Source organism: Hoplias malabaricus, chromosome 8 (genome assembly GCF_029633855.1).
Source record: "Hoplias malabaricus isolate fHopMal1 chromosome 8, fHopMal1.hap1, whole genome shotgun sequence".
Classification (NCBI taxonomy): Eukaryota; Metazoa; Chordata; class Actinopteri; order Characiformes; family Erythrinidae; genus Hoplias; species Hoplias malabaricus.
The window spans coordinates 25,002,637-25,021,719 of record NC_089807.1 but is presented as its reverse complement, the minus strand read 5'-3'; the positions used below and the strand labels follow the sequence as shown (position 1 = coordinate 25,021,719).

The 19,083-nt window shown below is 39.0% G+C and overlaps 1 protein-coding gene across 4 annotated transcripts in view; it reads left to right on the top strand.

Moving 5' to 3' along the window:
* The first annotated feature begins 1,374 nt into the window (after positions 1–1,374).
* The window catches only part of b3galnt2 (beta-1,3-N-acetylgalactosaminyltransferase 2), a 37,679-nt gene continuing 19,970 nt past the window's right edge, over positions 1,375–19,083 (top strand). For 2 of the 4 annotated variants that reach the window (XM_066678547.1, XM_066678546.1), the window contains exons 1-7: positions 1,375–1,623; positions 2,641–2,767; positions 4,698–4,798; positions 14,249–14,442; positions 15,145–15,240; positions 17,283–17,393; positions 18,200–18,278. In XM_066678547.1, coding sequence (XP_066534644.1) covers positions 1,518–1,623; positions 2,641–2,767; positions 4,698–4,798; positions 14,249–14,442; positions 15,145–15,240; positions 17,283–17,393; positions 18,200–18,278 — 814 coding nt within the window. In that variant the 5' untranslated portion in view covers positions 1,375–1,517. The remainder of the gene's footprint in view (positions 1,624–2,640; positions 2,768–4,697; positions 4,799–14,248; positions 14,443–15,144; positions 15,241–17,282; positions 17,394–18,199; positions 18,279–19,083) is intronic. The other 2 variants (XM_066678545.1, XM_066678544.1) reach the window with 2 other exon arrangements.

The following is a 19,083-nucleotide window of genomic DNA, read 5'->3' as shown; positions in this document are numbered from 1 at the left end:
GGAGGGTATGACTATGTTATCACAACGTTGTCACAACCTCCTATGTAGTCATAACCTCCCAGAAAGTTGTCAGAAAACGTTTTCACATCCCTCTGAGGAATTACATTTCAATGTTGTCACAACGTAACCATGTTTGCTGTACAGCTGGTTCAAAAAGCATTACATCCATTTATCAACTTCCCTGTTCTTGAAGTGGAGCAAACAAGCCACATTGTTATCAAATGTCAATTAGGAGGATAGATCTGATGATGGGGCATAACATGAACATTTTGCTCTCATGTTAATATGTTCTGTTCTGAAAAATGAACAATTAATTTCATAACATTGTGAATCAGTCATATATTTTTAGTAATATAAATGAAATGATACATTTTAGAAGGCTTCAATGAAACACATAATAAGAATGTTTTGATATTAAATAAGTGACACATTCAGGTGCTGTACTATCATTATTGTGAAGTGAAACTGGTGTGTAATAACAAGAGGATTAGTGTCACAGTCACACAGCTCCAGGGACCTGGAGGTTGTGGGTTTGATTCCTGCTCCGAGTAACTGTCTGTGAGGAGTTGATGTGTTCTCTCCGTGTCCGTGTGGGTTGCCACAGTCCAAAAACACATGTTGGTAGGTGGATTGGCAACTCAAAAGGTATCCATAGGTGTGTGTGTGTGTGTGTTGCTCCCCCTCCAGGGTGTATTTCTGCTTTGTGCCCAATGATTCTGGGTAGGCTCTGGTAGGCTCTGGACCCACCGTGACCCTGAACTGGATAAGCGGTTACAGATAATGGATGGATGGATGGATGGAATTAAAGTTACAGGGATAGGACAACACAAAGGTCCTTTATTTTGAAATGACACACCAGAATGACGTGAAATTAAGTGAGTGACATAATCAGGTGGTTTACTTTAATTCTGCAGTGAAATTATTCTGTGCAAACTTACTGTTTCCTTTGAATAATTATCTAGATTTGGAATTAAAGTTACAGAGATGAGACCCTACAAAGGGCCTTCATTTTGAAATGACACATCAGAATGACATGAAATTAAGTGAGTGACATAATCAGGTGTTGTACTATCAGTATGAAGTGAAATGGTGTGTTTAAAGTGGAGGATTTCTCCTAACATGTAGAATAAATATGACAGAAATATAATAATAATTAATTAAATAAATAATTTAAAGATCCTCTATTTTGAAGAGACATGTCCTGATATCTTCATTACACCCACTTAATAGGAAATATTTATTTTTTATTCATTTATTATTTATTTATATTTTCATTTATTTACTACATTCATTTCCTGTCAGTGACTTTTGGCTTTTCTTTTGAAATCCGTTACACACTCTTACCGTAATGTTCAGAATACGCAGTTCTCCCAAAACAATGAGGGGGCTAGTGTGACCAAGCTTTTCCATGTGGAGGCTGGCTGGGTTTTCCGCCCTGAATGCGTCACGTGATCTTCGCCGCAACAGCCGATTAACGGCGGTCTCTCTATAGACACTCTTCGTCCCATCGTTCGTCCATGCGCAGTTTAGTAGTGTTTCTACTCCCGTGTGTGGTCGCAGTCCTGCTGCACTTGTGGATCGTGGCGGACAACCGACATTTCCTTCCGGATTTAAGCCCAGCAGGTACAGGTCCCGGAGCTCGCGCTCTCTTCAACTTCACACTCACAGTTACTAGGTTTTACCAAGTGTGTGACGCCTGCGAAGAGCGCTAGCTTTGTAAGTGCACATATTTATTATGACCACACCAGCACCCAGTTAAATACTCTACACTAACAAACAATAAGTACACTATCTAAGCGCAAATGATCGATTACTGATAAAAAAGACAATAGAAAGGCAGCGCATACGAGAAATCTAGAAATACGTGTGAAGTAAACTACAAATAAAGTAAGAGTTGAACTGCACCATTACAGGATGATGATGTAAATTGTTAGCAAAAATGGATGTAGAGTTGTCCAATTTCACAACATGTTCGCTTCGTGTCTGAACCCTCATACACTGCCAAACACTACTCTAATCTTTTTGTGAAAATGGGTGGGATAAACTCCATGTTATTTCTAGGAACATTGGTTGAGAGGTTAACAATGCGAATGTTTTGCGTCAAGCAGGTCGTTTGATGAAAAGTGAAATTTCTGGTTTCATGGCTTTTAATAGTTATTAAGTTAGTTATGTTTATTGTTGCTAGAGAAGCTAAATCGAATTTCAGAGTTTTTCAGTTAGCTTACTGGGGGTCCCCCCAAAGGGCACAACTTAATGTAGGCTGCATGAATCAAGGAACCTAACTGTACCATTTGCTGTTTTAACCTAACCTAGTTTGTATTAATAAACTCTGTTGTAACCACAAGGATATTTATTTTGAAAATAATCAGAAAAAATACATATAAAAGCTTTTGCCCCTGGGAAGAGGATGTATTGCACGTTTTAAAGCTTGTTTACTAAGGTGACCTTAACTTTTTACAGAACAGGCAATGTATGTGTACAATGCCTTTTTTTATGTGTTGATCTAGTGATCAAATTGAAATTCTGTGCATTTGCTTTGTGCCTTCCCAAACTCATGCATATTGACATGAGTTAACAGTCAATGTTGTGACCGAGAACATGAAAATGCAGAATCTAGTTTTTAAATGTTTAAACTAACAGGCAGCCAAAAACCAGTGCATGACGTATTGGTGGGAGTGCTGTCTGCCAGGCATCACCATGATCTGCGGGACGCCATAAGGGAGACATGGCTGGGGTATCTCAGAGACCATCCCGATTTCCACAATCGGTCTGTATGTCTTATTTTTATTCATGCTCTTGAGGGTAATCAAGAATTTGTACCATTTTAATCTAAGGACTTTGGTAACTTATAGTCTTGCTCTGAGCTCATGCTGATGGTCATGTAAGTATTTTAGAGACATCTTAGGAAATTTTAGGGAGTAAAACATAAAAGACTTAACCCACTGGTGATTGGAGGTAATTTGAAACCACAGTGAGAACCAGTATAGCTTCCTATATTTCCAATAGTTTTACCTTATAACTCCAACATAGTACTTGCTATAGTATAGTGGATAACTCCAGTGCCCTCATCAGATTAGAGGGGAAAAATAAGGCTAAGGTTAAGTTCCCAGTTTGAGTAGAACCACACTATAACAACAAAAACCGTGGGCCAACAATCTAACACTGCATTATTCTTACTTTATTATTAAATAGCATAATGATTAAACATTGTAGCAATTTTCTTTCCTTGCTTAAACAGCTCTGTTTGGATCAACTAGTTAAAGTGCTATATCTGACATTCTGCCAGTAGGTGTCATACTATAACACAGACCAAAACAAATACTTCATTGTTCAGCCTGGACCTTGCCTTCAGTCATGCTGTCCACCTCCTGTTGAGCACAGGAGCACAATGGAACGCATAACATTCACAACAAACCATACTTTCTCCAGCCAGTCACTCATGGATGACAAAAACATTATGTATCAATTTACTTTTTTTAATTTAGTTTTTGATGAGAAGATAAATCAATTTAGAGTCATGTTTGATGACTTTTACAGCTCTTAATGTGCTTTCACATCTACTTTGTTTGAAACAAGGACCAAATTGTGTTTTCACCAAAAAACTGGTAGTCTCAGTCTGGAACAAACGAACAATGATTCAATTTGTTTTTGCAGTGTGAAAACATTATGGGAAAGTTCAGAGTTTGGGACAAATTACAGGAAGTTGAGACAGTATAAATGACAGAGATGGAGGCAGTTAATTTACTGCCTTTACTTTTAAAAAAAAGTAGAAAACGTTTTGTTTGTAAGTCATTACCATAATCAGACCATGCTACCATAAGTGAAACTTGCACCATCAGTGAACAATGAACATCATTCAAAGTCATTTTTTTCAGTGGTTCTGCATGTTTTGATGTTCAGAGTCGTGAGGGAGAATAAAATATAACATCTCTTTCCAGTATCTCACATTGATTTTCTTTGTTTCTGTGTGTGTGTTAAAGGAGTAAACATAAATAAAACTACAGTTAAACAAAAGTATGCATGTATACAGTGTAAAAAATCACCAACATTAAGTTCTGAGCCTGATCACAGTTTCAGATCTGAAAACACTCAATGTTGTCCAACTAGGAAAAGCTAGTCCAGCGTTGATTCTTGTCTTTTCTCATCTGTTGTCAGGGGCCTGTTTAGCTGAAGAGTGTTTAAGTGGAGGAATATACAGGCAGTTATTTTAAGACAAGCCTAAAACATTGTGTCCACCTGCTCCTGCAAGTGCTGTGCTTTTTTCACCTATATTTAAAGTGCATAATTCCTAAAATATTGGCATCTCACATTTTACTTTCAAAACGATTAATACAATTTCTCAAAATTTTGTATGTGCTCATAAATGTATAATTATGTTTAAACCTGTTTATTTGTTTTCTGCCTGTAATTAGTAATTATCTTAGAGTAATTATTCCAGAAAGGAGGAAAAAGCCAAGGGCACACATGTTTCTGTGATAAGACTCATAGGAGGTATTTGGAGATTTTGGTTTGATGGTGGTAATTTGAGAACCACTGGCATAGAAGGTTTTTGTCTAGTTCTTTTGGAATGACTTGCAGTTTGTGATCCAGAACTAGTTATTTCTACATCAGCACCTGACATAATTTTCTCGAGTCTGAGTGCCATCAAGACCTAACATCATCTTCTGGTATTTTTAATGTATCATTTTGTCTTAAAGGGTGTTGGTCAAATTTATCATTGGCCAGCATGGCTGTGCAATACCCGAAGTAGATCGTGAGGACCAGTATTCCTGTAAGCTGCTAAATCTGACAGAGCCAGGTAAACCATACCACATCATAACATAATATATGTGATAACATAAATAACATGTGATAACATAATAGAGTTAATAACAAGTTCAGAATTCAGAATAATAACAAGTAGTATTGGTATCTTATATTGGTGTCAGTTTGGTATTAGATAGTTTTTCTTTCCAGACATTCATTAATTCAATGTCTGTAACCACTCATGTAGTTCAGGGTTGCAGTGGGTCCAGAGCCTTCCCAGAATCACTGTGCACATGGCAAGAACACCCTCGACAGGGTGCCAGTCCATCAAAGGGCACCGCACACTCACTCATGCCTATGGACACGTTTGCATTGCCAATCTACCTACAGTAGTGCTTTTTTGATTCGAGGAGAAAACTATAGCTGTAGAAAAGTGTGGTGTGAACACACAATCCCAGGATCCGCAACTATAACAGTAACGCCACTTTTTGCACCACCATACCGTTCTTTCCTAGACATATTTAAACAATTTGTTCTCCATTTTAGAGCTTGCTCCTCTTGCCAGGCAATGTTTTATGGCCAAATGTTAAAAGGCCCACTGGCTGAAATAAATGTGGCTGTAATGTTTGAGTTTAAGAGAGAGTGTTTTTAAGTTCCAATCCAAGGTTTGATCATTTTTTTCCGTTCAATTTTATTTTTTTAATTTTTAAAAATTTTGTTCACACAATGTTTACATTGTTTACATATGTAAAGTGAGTTTTTATCAAGAGCCCACTGCTTAAGGAGAGCTGTCCCTCTGAGATCCAAGAATCCCTGCGAAGAGTAATTTCAAAAATGCTGATTTTGGGAATATTTGTAGCAGTGTTCTATAGTGCTTTAATCTGCTGCATAAGTTACAGTTTGCCTGTTTTCACTTATTTGTTTTTTTTTTGTGTGTGTGTGTGTTCTGCTGCTTATTCAAATTTGTAGATTTAAAAAACTGGTTTCAAGATTACATCAGTAATTGAGGGCAAGCAAATACAGTTAGGGATGGGATCCACCCCATATGGGAGGGTGCTGCCTTACTTTCTTGCAGCATAGCACATAGCCTTTTAATTAGTCAGCAGAGTAATTTAAACAGCTGTTGACAACCCAGAGCCGAGATCAAGGCCACATATTCCTGTTGGTGCTTCTTGATCTCAGCGCAGCTTTCGATAAGATAGGCCACAATATTCTCCTAGAAAGGTTAGAAAACATGGTTGGAATCACAGGGACAGCTCTATCATGGTTCAAATCTTACTTAACGGAACGTTATCAGTTCAAAGTTCAAAGAGAGTTTATTGGCATTTGCACAGTGAGGAACAGGTTCCGTGTACAATGAAATTCTTTCTTTGCTCCTCACCAAGAATGCCAAATGGAAGAGAAAATACAATGAATTACTAAATAACTAATAAAGTGCAAAGTTCACTGAGAGATATACATAAGTGAACGGTAAAGTGAATGAGTGCTACAATCACAAACAGCAATAAGTTGAAACAATCATTTGTGTGACAGTAAATGACAGAGGCATGTAAACATGTTGACAGTAAAGTGCAGGGTTACTTCTGAGGTATGTTCAGGAGTGGGTTCTGATGGCAGTGGGTAAGAAAGAGTTCTTTAACCTAGTGGTCTTGCATTTGACACTTCTGTACCTCCGACCTGAGGGCAGAAGTGTTAATAGTCCATGCTGGTGGTCTTTAAGGATGGAGGCAGCTCTCCTGCGGACTCTCTGGTGGTAGATGCTTTGCAGAGAGGGTAGTGGAGTCCTGGTGATCTTCTCAGCACTCTTCACAACTCTCTGCAAGCATTTTCGGTCCATCACAGTCGTGCTGCCGTACCACACGGTGATACAGCTGGTCAGGAGGCTCTCGATGACACAGCTATAAAAATTTCTGAGGAGTCCATGTGAAGTCCTCACTGATGTGGACGCCCAGGTATTTAAATCTGCTCACCCTCTCTACTTCAAGCTCCCGAATGAACAGTGGCTGATGAGGTCTTTTCTTTTTCCTCATATCCACTATCAGCTCCTTCATCTTGTCCGTGTTGAGGGTGAGGTTGTTGTCCTCACACCATGCTACCAGCCCGGTCACCTCCCTTCTGTAGGCCTCTTCATCTTCATCAGTGATGCGTCCTATCACTGCAGTATCATCTGCGAACTTGAGGATGATGTCCTTGTGATAGGCGAAACAGTCATGGGTGAACAGGGTGTAGAGGATGGGGCTGAGGACACATCCCTGTGGAACCCCAGTGTAGGTGGTGATACTGGCTGAAGTCCTGTTGCCAATCTTGACGGACTGGGGCCTGCCTATACATGATCCGGGGTGTTCTTGTCATGGGTGGGAATGTCCACATGTTGCCAATATTTGGGGAATACGTAGTAGTAATACGTAATAGTAAGCTGCACTGGTTGAAGTCACCAGCTGTGATAAAGATGGAATCAGGATGACCCGTCTCTAACCTGCTGATGACGTTGTGGAGTTTGCTGAGCGCTGCCATAGAGTTAGCATGCGGGGGGATGTAAACAGCGGCTAGAAACATAGCTTTGAATTCCCGTGGTAGATAGTAGGGACGGCATTTTAAAACTAGGAATTCCACATCTGGAGAACAGTGCCTATAAAGAGACCGTACGTCTTCACACCATGTATTGTTCACGAACACGAACACACACACACACCTCCCCCTTTAGCCTTACTGGAGGCTGCCGTCCGATCTCCCCGGTGCACAGAGTGAGTCTCAAGCTGAATGGCCCTGTCCGGCACTTTGTCTGTGAGCCAGGTCTTGGTGAAAATTAGAGCGCAGCACTGTCTCATTTCCTGCTGTGTTGTAATCCTTGCTCTCAACTCGTCCAGCTTGTTGTCCAAAGAACGCAGGTTAGCTAGCAGGAGGCCGGGCACCGGTGGTCGGCTGGCATGAGCTTTTAGCCTCGCATGTAGCCCTCCCCTCTTGCCTCGCTTACGTCGCCTTCTTCGAAGCGCTCTCCTGGTGTCAACATGCTCATTCGAGGTTGGTGTCTCTGGGCTTTCTTGGCAGTAGTAGTGGAGGTGGTGGTGGTGCCGGCTTTGTGAGCGAACAGTGTGTTGTAGCTCCGGTGGAATAAAACCGTTAATTACTTAGAATTACAATTACTTAGATCAGAGTACTTTTAATAGTTCCCAGAATTCAGAAGGCCTCAGCTGGGGAAGAGCTTTTTCTTACAAAGCCCCCCAACTCTGCAATGATCTTCCAGAAAATGTTTGGGATTCAGACACAATTGCAATATTCAGAACAAGGCTAAAAACTCATTTGTTTAGTTTAAATTTTGGTAGTTAATGCTCCCACATAGATAAAGGCAGCAGATTCAGGGGTCTGTCCAGGGGTCAATAACGCAGGGAGTTATTGTACACTAAGACACTGGTGCTGTTGTCTCGTCACTTCACGAGATCATTCAGGTTTGTCGACTGTGAAGCGGAGAGATGCCACTGTTTCAGGATGCTCCCGCATCTGTGTGTCCTTCTGGTTCTCTCCTTTTAGTTAAAGCCGTCATAATCAGATCTGCCAGAGTTAATAGAAACACTCTGGAAATGTTCACTTTTTTCCTACTTTACATACACCCAAACAGATCAAAACTAATTCCATCCCTTTAACTTTTTGTGTGTAAATGACTGCCCACCTGTCCAACTGGATACTGATGGATGACTGTTAAGCTCCTGCTCTACACTTCAGACCAGATGCCCACGCTCTAGCCACTACCAATTACTTTGGAGCTGTCCACCATACACTGAAGTCTTTATGGACTCCTAATTATTATTCCCAATAGATTGACCAGAGAAGTATAGCCCACCCCTTGTGAGCCTTGCCACCCCCCCCCCCCCCCCATTTAATGTTAAAACTTTGTCTTTACTGGAATTCTGTGAAGATACTTTGTGACAACATCAGTTGTAAATTTGAATTGATTTGATCAGAAATTCAAAAGGTTTTTGGGATTATGGAAATGCTGATGCCATTATCTAACGTTTTCAATGTGTGACCCATTGTTCTAAAACTAGGACAGCATGGGAATTGATGGGAAATCAATTTTGAATTGTATTCAAGTAAAAGTTTAAGGATGACACTGGCGCAACAAATAGTGTAACTCTCACACAGCTCCCGGGGATTGTGGGTTCGAGCCCTGCTCTGGGTGTTAAGAATTTGGTGTGTTCTCCCCGTGTCAGCATGGGTTTCCTCTTGGTGCTCTGGTTTTCTTTCCACGATCCAAAAGCACACATTGATTGCCGACTCAAAAGTGTCCATATATGTGAGATTGTAAGTAGGCTCTGGACATGCAGCGATCCTGAAATGAATAAGTGGTTGCAGACAATGAATGAATGAATGAATGAATAAAAGAGTTCAAACAGAAGATAGTTAATAGTTTAAGTACATATCTAACAACAGTATATCACAAAATGTCAATTTGTGTTATTTTAGGATATCCAGGTGCATCTCAATAAATTAGAAATTAGACATTTTAGTTTCCTGTTGTATCCAAGCATATTAATGGAAAGTTGAGTGGAAGGAAAAAGTGTGGTAGAAAAAGGTACACACGCAACAGGGATAAGCCTTAAAAGGACTGGCAAAAAAGGCCATTCAACAAATATGGGGGAGATTTGCAAGAAGTGGACTGCTGCTGCCTTCAAGAGCCACTACACACAGACGTATACAGGACATGGGCTACAACTGTCATGACCAGGGGCAATGCCAGAAGCATCTTACCTGGGCCAAGGATTAAAAGACTGGACTGTTGCTTAGTGGTCCAAAGTTTTGTTTTGTCATGGTTTGGGGAGCCATGTCATCTGCTGGTGTTGGTCCACTGTGTTATATCAAGTCCAAAGTCAGTGCAGCCATCTAAAAGGAAATTTTAGAAAACTATGTTTCCCTGTGCTGATAAGCTTTATGGAGCTGTGGATTTCATTTCCAGCAGGACTTGACACCTGTCCACACAGCCAAAAATACCAGTACCTGGTTTAAAAACCACAGCATTACTGTGGTTGATTAGCCAGCAAACTCGCCTGACCTAAACCGTATAGAAAACCTATGGCGTATTGTCAAGAGGAAGATGAGCGGCAACACACCCAACAATGCAGACGAGCTGTAGGCCACTATCAAAGCAACTTGACCTTGCAGAACCTCAGGATGATCGCTTCCATGCAGTAATCCATGCGAAAGGACCCCCGACCAAGTATTTAGGGCATATACTGTATATTTTTCAATAGGACAACATTTCTGTATTAAATATATATATTTTTCAGTCTTCTTATATAGTCTAATTTTCTGGAGATTTGGATTTTGGATTTTCATTGGCAGTAAGACCTAATCATCAAAATTAAAAGGAATAAACACTTGAAATAGATCACTCTGTTTGTAATGCATCTATATAATGAGTTTAAACTAGGGCTGAACGATTTGGGGAAATAATCTAATTGCGAATTTTCTGTGCAATATTGCAATTGCGATTTAAATTGCAATTACTTATGACTTAAATTTCAAACCCATTTTAATCACCATCTTCCTACATGAAAGATCCACAGATGAAATGCAGTTTTATTTTTAAAGCCTATGTGTAACAAGATAAATAAGATAAATTTATACATGTTTAAAAGTAACATCAATAAACTTAACAATAACATCAAATGTTTGTTTTTCCACATAAATTACACAGTGAACAATAATTGTATTTAACAGTGAAACTTCATAATTCTTTCAAATAAAACTTAAAGCTGAAATCAGCCAAACTTTTAAGTTTTATATATGAAGTTGCATAAATTATATACCTACAGTGAAAAATATTATAATAAATTAAAGATAAACAACACAAAATCACATTTTTGCATATAAAATCCAAAAATTATATTGTAGGAAAATTAAACTGTTTGCATATATGGCTAGTCAGAAACAAGTGTTCACAGGTTTCTTGCCAAAAAGACAAGCATATCTACATTATGTGGCTTCAGGCATGAACGCTGACATGTGATTTGAACCGACACTTGCCGATCGCAAGGTGGAGTCTGTGGCCAAATCACTCTAGCCTGGTCCACTCGTTCATTTCAGCTGCCTTAATCATGTTAGATGCGATATCTGTGGTAATGCACACTTGCCCCTCTTCATTCAGACCCCAGCTGGCCAACGCATTTTTCAATCCATTTGCAATGTTCTCTCCCGTATGGTCAAGAGGAAAGTACGACGTCTGTAGACAACAAGTCTTTAATTCGAAAGCTTCACTTATGGAGTGAACAGTGAGGCTCTGGTATGGTTCAGCAGTTCGGCTCGACCACGTCTGTAGTTGTCGAGTAAAACTCCACATTTTTTAGCTCCATTTCAACTCTATTCCTACACGAAGCATACTGTTCTGGTATAGCGACTTGGCTGAAGTATGTGCGTGAGGGAATCTGGTATCTCTTATCAAGTGTTTGGAAAAGGTTTCGGAAGCCGTCTTTAGAAACTGTGAATCGGCACCATGTCTTTCGCCAAGTACTTCGCAATAGAGTCGGTTATCTTTCGGTGCCTTCGCGAACTTTTTTCATATGGAGTGACGCTTTTAAACGCCTCTGTGACTGAGGTTTGCTTGGTTGTCATGTTAGGAAATTGTGACGGTTGATGGCTGGGCCTTTTAGACATACATTCATCATAGAGATGTATGTGATGTTTCTTTAAATGCTGATAGAGGTTTGTGGTGTTGCCTCGTGAGGTTAGCACCAACGCTCGACATGTCTTGCACAGTACCTGCTTTTGGCAAATGTCAATTTTCCTGAAACCAAAGTACTCCCAAACATATGACATGCTGTTTTTCTTTCGTATGGAGTCGTCCTCTGGACCTTGGGTCTCACTCTCTTGCACAGATGAAGCACTCATCTTTTCCACGACCTGTAGTGCTAAGCTGCTTGTTAAAAAAATGTGCCCCAGGCACAGCCCCTGCATAATTGGCGGCATTTGATTGGCTGGTTGCGCGTTTATTTTTATTGGATGATTATTCCCTTGTAAAACATGCAGTCTATTGGCTAATTCAAATTGCAGCTCCCGCGATTCAAAAATTGCGTCCACTCAAATTGCGATTTCGATTTAAATACGATTAATCGTTCAGCACTAGTTTAAACTGAATTATTCATTCATTCATTCAATATCTGTAACCGCTTATCCAGTTAAGTGTCACGGTGGGTCCAGAGCCTACCTGGAATCATTTGGCGCAAGGCGGGAATACACCATGGAGGGGGTGCCAGTCCTTCAAAGGGCAACACACACCCTCACACATTCACTCACACCTACGGACACTTTTGAGTCTCCAATCGGCCTACCCACGTGTGGTTTTGGACCGTGGGAGGAAACCGGAGCACCCAGAGGAAACCCACGTGGACACGGGGAGAACACACCAAACTCCTCACAGACAGTCACCCAGAGTGGGAATCGAACCCACAACCTCCAGGTCTCTGGAGCTGTGTCACTGCAACACTACATGCTGCGCCACCGTGCCGCTAAACATTTTGATGATATTCTAATTTATAGAGATGCACCTGTATATGTTGCACAATTGTTGCAGGGTTGCACTCTAATACGACCCACACATTTCTGCTGATATCAGTGTGACACAAGGTATAAGATACCTCAATCTCAATATCTCTAGTTGTGGGCCTTGTGCCATTTTTTTATATATATATATATATAAAGTTCGTCTTGTGAATGACATATACAAGTCCTGCACAGTGGTCAGAGGGATTTTAAGCCATTCTTCTTGCAGGATAGTGGCCAGGTGATGCTGGTGGAGGAAAACGTTTCCTGATTTCCTCCTCCAAAACACCCCAACGTGGCTCAATAATATTTAGATCTGGTGACTGAGCAGGCCATGGGAGATGTTCAACTTCACTTTCATGTTCATCAAACCAATCTTTCACCAGTTGGATGCACGCGGACCTCCAGAATGTTTTAGTAGTCCTTGGCCCATCTAGCAAAAGTATTGGGCCAAGGGAATGCCATGATATGGCATCCCAAACCATTACTGATCCACCCCCATGCTTCACTCTGGGCATGCAACAGTCTGGGTGGTATGCTTCTTTTGGGCTTCTCCACACCTCATCAGAGAACAATATATGTTTCGCATAGTCCACAGCCCAAGATTTGCGCTCCTTGCACCATTGAAACCGACATTTGGCATTGGCATGAGTGACCAAAGGTTTGGATATAGCAGCCCGGCCATGTATATTGACCCTGTGGAGCTCCTGGCGGACAGTTCTGGTGGAAACAGGAGAGTTGAGGTGCACATTTATTTCTGCTGTGACTTGGGCAGCCATGGTTTTATGTTTTTTGGATGCAATCTTGGTTAGCACCCAAACATCCCTTTCAGACAGCTTCCGCTTGCGTCCACAGTTAATTCTGTTGAATGTTTTTTGTCCTTCTTGGTGGTATGCTGACGTTACCCTGGATACCGTGGCTATTGATAAATCACAAAGACTTGCTGTCTTGGTCACAGATGCGCCAGCAAGACATGCACCAACATTTTTTCTTCTTTTGAACTCTGGTATGTCACCCATAATGTTGTGTGCGTTGCAATATTTTGAGCAAAACTGTGCTCTTACCCTGCTAATTGAACCTTCAAACTCTGCTCTTACTGGTGCAATGTGCAATTATTGAAGATTGGCCACCAGGCTGGTCTAATTTAGCCATGAAACCTCCCACACTAAAATGACAGGTGTTTCATTTTCATTGTCCACTCCGTGTGTGTGTGTGTGTGTGTGTGTGTGTGTGTGTGTGTGTGTATATGTATATGTGAAGGACTGACGCCCCGTCCAGGCTGTGTTCCTGCCCTGTGCCCAGTGATTCTGGGTAGGCTCCCGACCTTGAACTGGATAAGCAGTTACACACAATGAATGAATTAACATGAGTTTGTTTATTAACAAATAATACAGGTAGTTGTAGTATCTCACAGCAAAATAGCAGTATATTAGGAATGCAAAATAAGGCCTGAAATCAATGTATTAAATGGGTAAATGCATGGTGTTTTTTCCTTTATGTATACCTCTCCTGATCCCAGGTAGGCTCTGGACCCACCTCGACCCTGAATTGGATAAGCGGTTACAGATAATGAATGAATGAATGAATGAATATAGCTCTCCTGTTAATGTTCTCAAGTTTTATGTTTTGTTTTTTTTTTTTGGAATAGTTTTTATTCCTGATTCACATGTTTTATTTATATGTTTATATATTATTTGTTTGCAGGCCCAATAAAATATATACCATTATTTTATTTATTTTTTTATTTTTATTAATGATGATCTTCATTTGAAAGGAAATTGTGTATATATTCAATATCCTAGTTAAGTTATTCCTAGTTATTTAATTGGAGACGTTTAGCCTTAAAAAATACTGTAATAATAATAAAATATAATAATTAACATGTAACCTGGTCCCCACCCCACATTTTAACACCTTTTAGTTGGAATGCAGATAAATATATATCTGGAAACAACTTTCATTTTCACAGTTGTGGGAAAGGAATTGGTCATTGTAAGTGCTCCCAATGCCTCCAGTTTGGTGTCGTCTGATGACTCATCTGTAAGTTTGGACTTCAAGGTCCTCCACCCTGTGGTCATCACAAAATTGGGTGTTTTCCCCAATGGGCCACAGGAGGACTTCGGGGGCAATGTCACAGTGAGGTTATTCCAGGTTGGCCAGGAGGTAAGGACATTATACATTTAATTTAAAGATTATAGAACTATTTTTCTCACTTTGGTAGATAAGAAATATAAACTTAGCACAGAAAGTAAGGACATTTGTGTTTGGTAGATTATTTCTTTCTTATACTATTGGAAAGCCTGTTAAGTTCCCTTTTTAAATGGTGCCATGTTTATAAGGAACATGCATTTTTAGGATGAGCAGTAGAGAATCATCTCTGCCAGTGCCAAACAGCTTATTTTGCTGTTGCTATTGACACTTGTTTTGAGATTCTGGTACCCCCAGGTGCTGCACCAACAATCTATCTCCAACCATCCGCAGAAGTGTTAAGTCAGTTTTTTACAGTCAATATGATTATTATAGAGATCTGTATTTGTCACCTCCTAGAAAGTGAAGGTTCAAACCCCCTTATCTGTCAGTAGTCAAAGATTTAATTCTTTTTACATGTTAATCTCTCTGATCTTGGACACTGTATTCTGAAGGTGACAGAGTTACATTATGCCCCTGCACTGTTCAAAGAAAAATACATCTTGGGGCAGTTAAAAATTTTAAACAGATGTGACTGTCTATTTCCAGAATATGCCCAACTGAAATCCTGCAAGTGTGTTTATTGCTGGTTTTAAGAGATAAAACATTGTCTCAAAGGTAATCTTATTTCTTGACATTCTGCTACATTTTCTCTCTCGTGTGTGCCTTTCTCTGTAGGAAGCTGTTGTGTCTGCTTGCTTCACAGCACTGAGTCCAGGGACCTATGAGGAGGGGATGTGGTATAAAGCTGTAGAGCAGTTCATTTTGCCTAAGGTGGGTGACCTGAGAAAATACATTTTAAATAGCACTAATAAAGGACAGAATAGACCAGTTTATTTGCATATTACCCATTTTTACAGAACGTATATATTTCTAATAAAGTATATGGCCCAATGCCCAAATTTGGATTTTGAGTGCAATTTAAAATATAACATTGTGTTATACGATATGTCAACATATTCCAAGATATGAACAGACAGTATTATAATATATTTTAGCATATGACATAGTTTTGGATGAGACAAACATTCCTCCTCATAACATTTTAACATTCAATGCTAGACTTGGAATCTGTCTTTATAAATTGATTGCCTATATTGATATAGTCAATGTTGTATGAAATCTGTTAAGTCTGAAGATGGCTATCTAGGTTTCATCATTAAAGAGTATATAAAAATAAATATTATTATAAACTAAAATAGAAGTACAAAGTTACAAATGTACTAATTTAATTAGTAATAGTAAAGATTAAACAGGGCAAGACACACTCACACATTCACTCACACCTATGAACACTTTTGAGTCACCAATAGACTTACCAGCGTGTGGTTTTGGACTGTGGGAGAAAAACGGAGCACCCGGAGGAAACCCTCGTGGACATGGGGAGAGAATTCCTCACAGTCAGTCACCCAGAGTAGGACTCAAACCCACAACCTCCAGGTCCCTGGAGCTGTGTGATTGTGACACTACCTGCTGCGCTACCTAGAGAAGAAATTATTGTTCTTAAAACTTAAAGGCTGATACAAAAAATAAATAAACATTGTTTAGTTATCATTTTGTTACGATGTACTTAATACTGTTTAATAGGAGGCATTGTCAGTTTTGGAAGATGTACTCTGTTCCTGTTTTTAGTGTGCTTGTAATAGTTGGATTTGATGCTACTATAGAGGAGTCAGAGCTGTTTTTAGCAATGTGACATTACTTGGGTAAAAACAATCCTTCTATCTATTTATGCAGTTGTGCAGGGCTTTGTAGCACTTGTCAGGCATAAGAGGGGTGAAGAAGCCAGGGTGGGTTGAGATTCATTTTCATGACTTATTTGGCTGCTATGAAAGCTGTCTTGATGATGAGTTAGTGGTCCTTACTGTTAACCGAGTTGTAGCACTGAGCACCATGCTATAGTGCAAAATGACAAAACACTGAGGTGGACTTATAACCAGCAACGGTTGTGGAAATTGAGCTTTCAGCAGGCTTATCAGAAAAGGAAGCCTTCGTAGACCTTACATCATTGTATTTATACATAGATAGATAGAGACTTTATTGATCCCAGAGGGAAGTTTAAGGCATCTAGTAGCTCTTTCACATAAAAGTAAAATATAAAAAAAATGACAAAAATAGAAATATTAAAATAGAAATAGAAAAACCTCACAGTGTGATGGAGGTAGTGCAATTAACCAGTGTAACCAGTGTACTTGGTTGGACAAAGTCTTGCCCTACGTGGACTCCAGGGAATCTAAAATTCAAAATTAGTTATTTTTTATTTTTTGTGAAGATGTCTTCCATAGTAAAGCAGTCATTTCCCCTAATTTCCTTGTCTCTACAATTTTAACAGGCTGTTGTTTTTTTTATGTTTGTTTTCCTGTTTTTTGTTTGTTTTATTTATATATATAAAACATACAGTTAGGCACTAATGTGTGTGTGTATACACACACACACACACACACACACACACACACACATATATTTGCAAAAAAAAAAAGTAATGAAGTCTATTCGTTTGAACATGAAATACACACATTTGTGCCTAACTATGTATGTTTTAATTAGCTGCTATGTAATATGTATTGTGTGTATTCCAGGCTAAAACGTTAAAATGGAACTAAATAGATGTAGACTGAATTGACAGATGGATTACATTTGTTAATATCACAAAGCAATCTATTTTAACAAGTACTATTTTCAGCCTGTTTTCCATGTATAGACAATATGTTAAGTTAGGTGAAAACTACATTTTAGTACAACGATAACATACTGCACCAAACATTTATTGAAAGCAACTCAATACTATTCAGCACCCATGTTTTCTATATTTGCAGGGCTTTGAGGGGATTCTGCTGTGGGAGAGCCAGGATTTGACAGGTCTGATGACTCTCAATGTTTCCAAAATCCCCCTTAATGATGGTGGTGGGGTGCTAAAGTTAGGAACTGTAAGCTCACACTTTTTTTTTATGTTTAATGGCACTGTTTAAATTATTGCTTTTTGTAAATATTAGATGCATACACTTTCAATAACTACAACATTCTTTATTGTAAATATTTAAATGTGGGGGGAAAAAAAATACAAGAATGCCATACATATCCAAGTATTTGTAGACACCCATTGTAATCCGTGAAACTCATTGTGGACAGACTTTCCATTGCATGTAACCAGCTTATAGACAAACAGGAAAAGAAGACACCTGATTTCAACACCTGGACATGAGGCTAATTTATAATAATAAACATTGTTTTTACCCTTTACTGAGTGGAGTAGTGGAAATCAATCTAAAATATTTGGGCTGAGGTGAAGTGGCATTTGCAACAACAGTTCCTGATTTAAAAATGTTAAAAATGTTCTTATGGCTGAGTGTGATTAAATCCACCATCTACATCATTCTGAAAAAGCAAGAAAATGACTAAATATTAATACTCGTAATTGATAACAGCTTAATTTGTAAGAAATGTTGGATGAGCAGTTGTCCCTAAATTTTGGCTATGATATTATGTATCAAAAATGGATTTAAATGTGTACCCATCAGTCATCGTTTTTTTACTGCAAGAGAAGAAGAATATTTTTACCTATTCATTATTAAAATTGCATGACATGACATGCCTAAATTAATTATCTTCATTGTTATTATTTTTTAAATTAAGTAACATTTGTAGGTACTTAATAAATGTTTATATATTTGTAGTTGGGTTTGTAGTTGGCTCATCTTAGGAAAGATAATATGTGTTCATCTGTATGTTGCAGATGGAGGAGGGCACTTTGCCTCACAGAAATGCACTTGGTTTTCCTGGACTAGCTGGAGGATTCACTTTCTCAGTTTATGGTAGGTCTATCTAAGGCTACAATTATACAGCAGGTACAAGTGGCCCAAATCATATGATTATTTTATATGTGACGCGCATGTCTGTTGTGTGGCTGTGTAAACAGCACAAATCACATTAAATCTTACTTTTTAAAATCAGATTTGGACCACTATCATATGTGGTATTGAAATCCAACTTGTATCTGATCTGTGGTGATGTAAATCCATTTGAACAGCCAGATCGGAATTTGTGTGACATTTACATTACTCTGGTAGTTAAGAATGATATCCAAACTAGGGTCCAAAGCATTTTCATTCTAATTTGAGGTATTATGGACATGGAAACCAACTGGTTAAAGAATTTACGTTTAGCAAAAATATTGGAAAACAAAAACTATAAACCTTAATACAAATTCCCATGAGTTTTATTGTCTCATAAATGAGAGGTAGGAACCTACATTAAGTATTTTTATATAACAAACATGAGAAGAGCTGCTTTCTAGTTCTATATCAGTTTTATATTGTACATGGAGGTATAAAGCTGTAGATCACGGAAATATTAAACTCATTTTGTCAGAGCTTGTCTCCTCTTTACAGACCTTCTGTCAGTGGCCATTTCCAGCCGCCGGCTCGGCGGAGGCTCGGGTTCGTTTCTAGAGTCATTGGTGGAGGCAAAAAATATTAAAATGCCCGGTTCGTATCTTGGAAAGTTCGTTAGTATAGGTGTTCGTTAGTAGAGGTTCCACTGTATTTAAATTAATGCCTTCTCAGTAAATTTGGTGCTTCTATAAAGTTATATATAATTACAGTAAATACAAAAAATAAT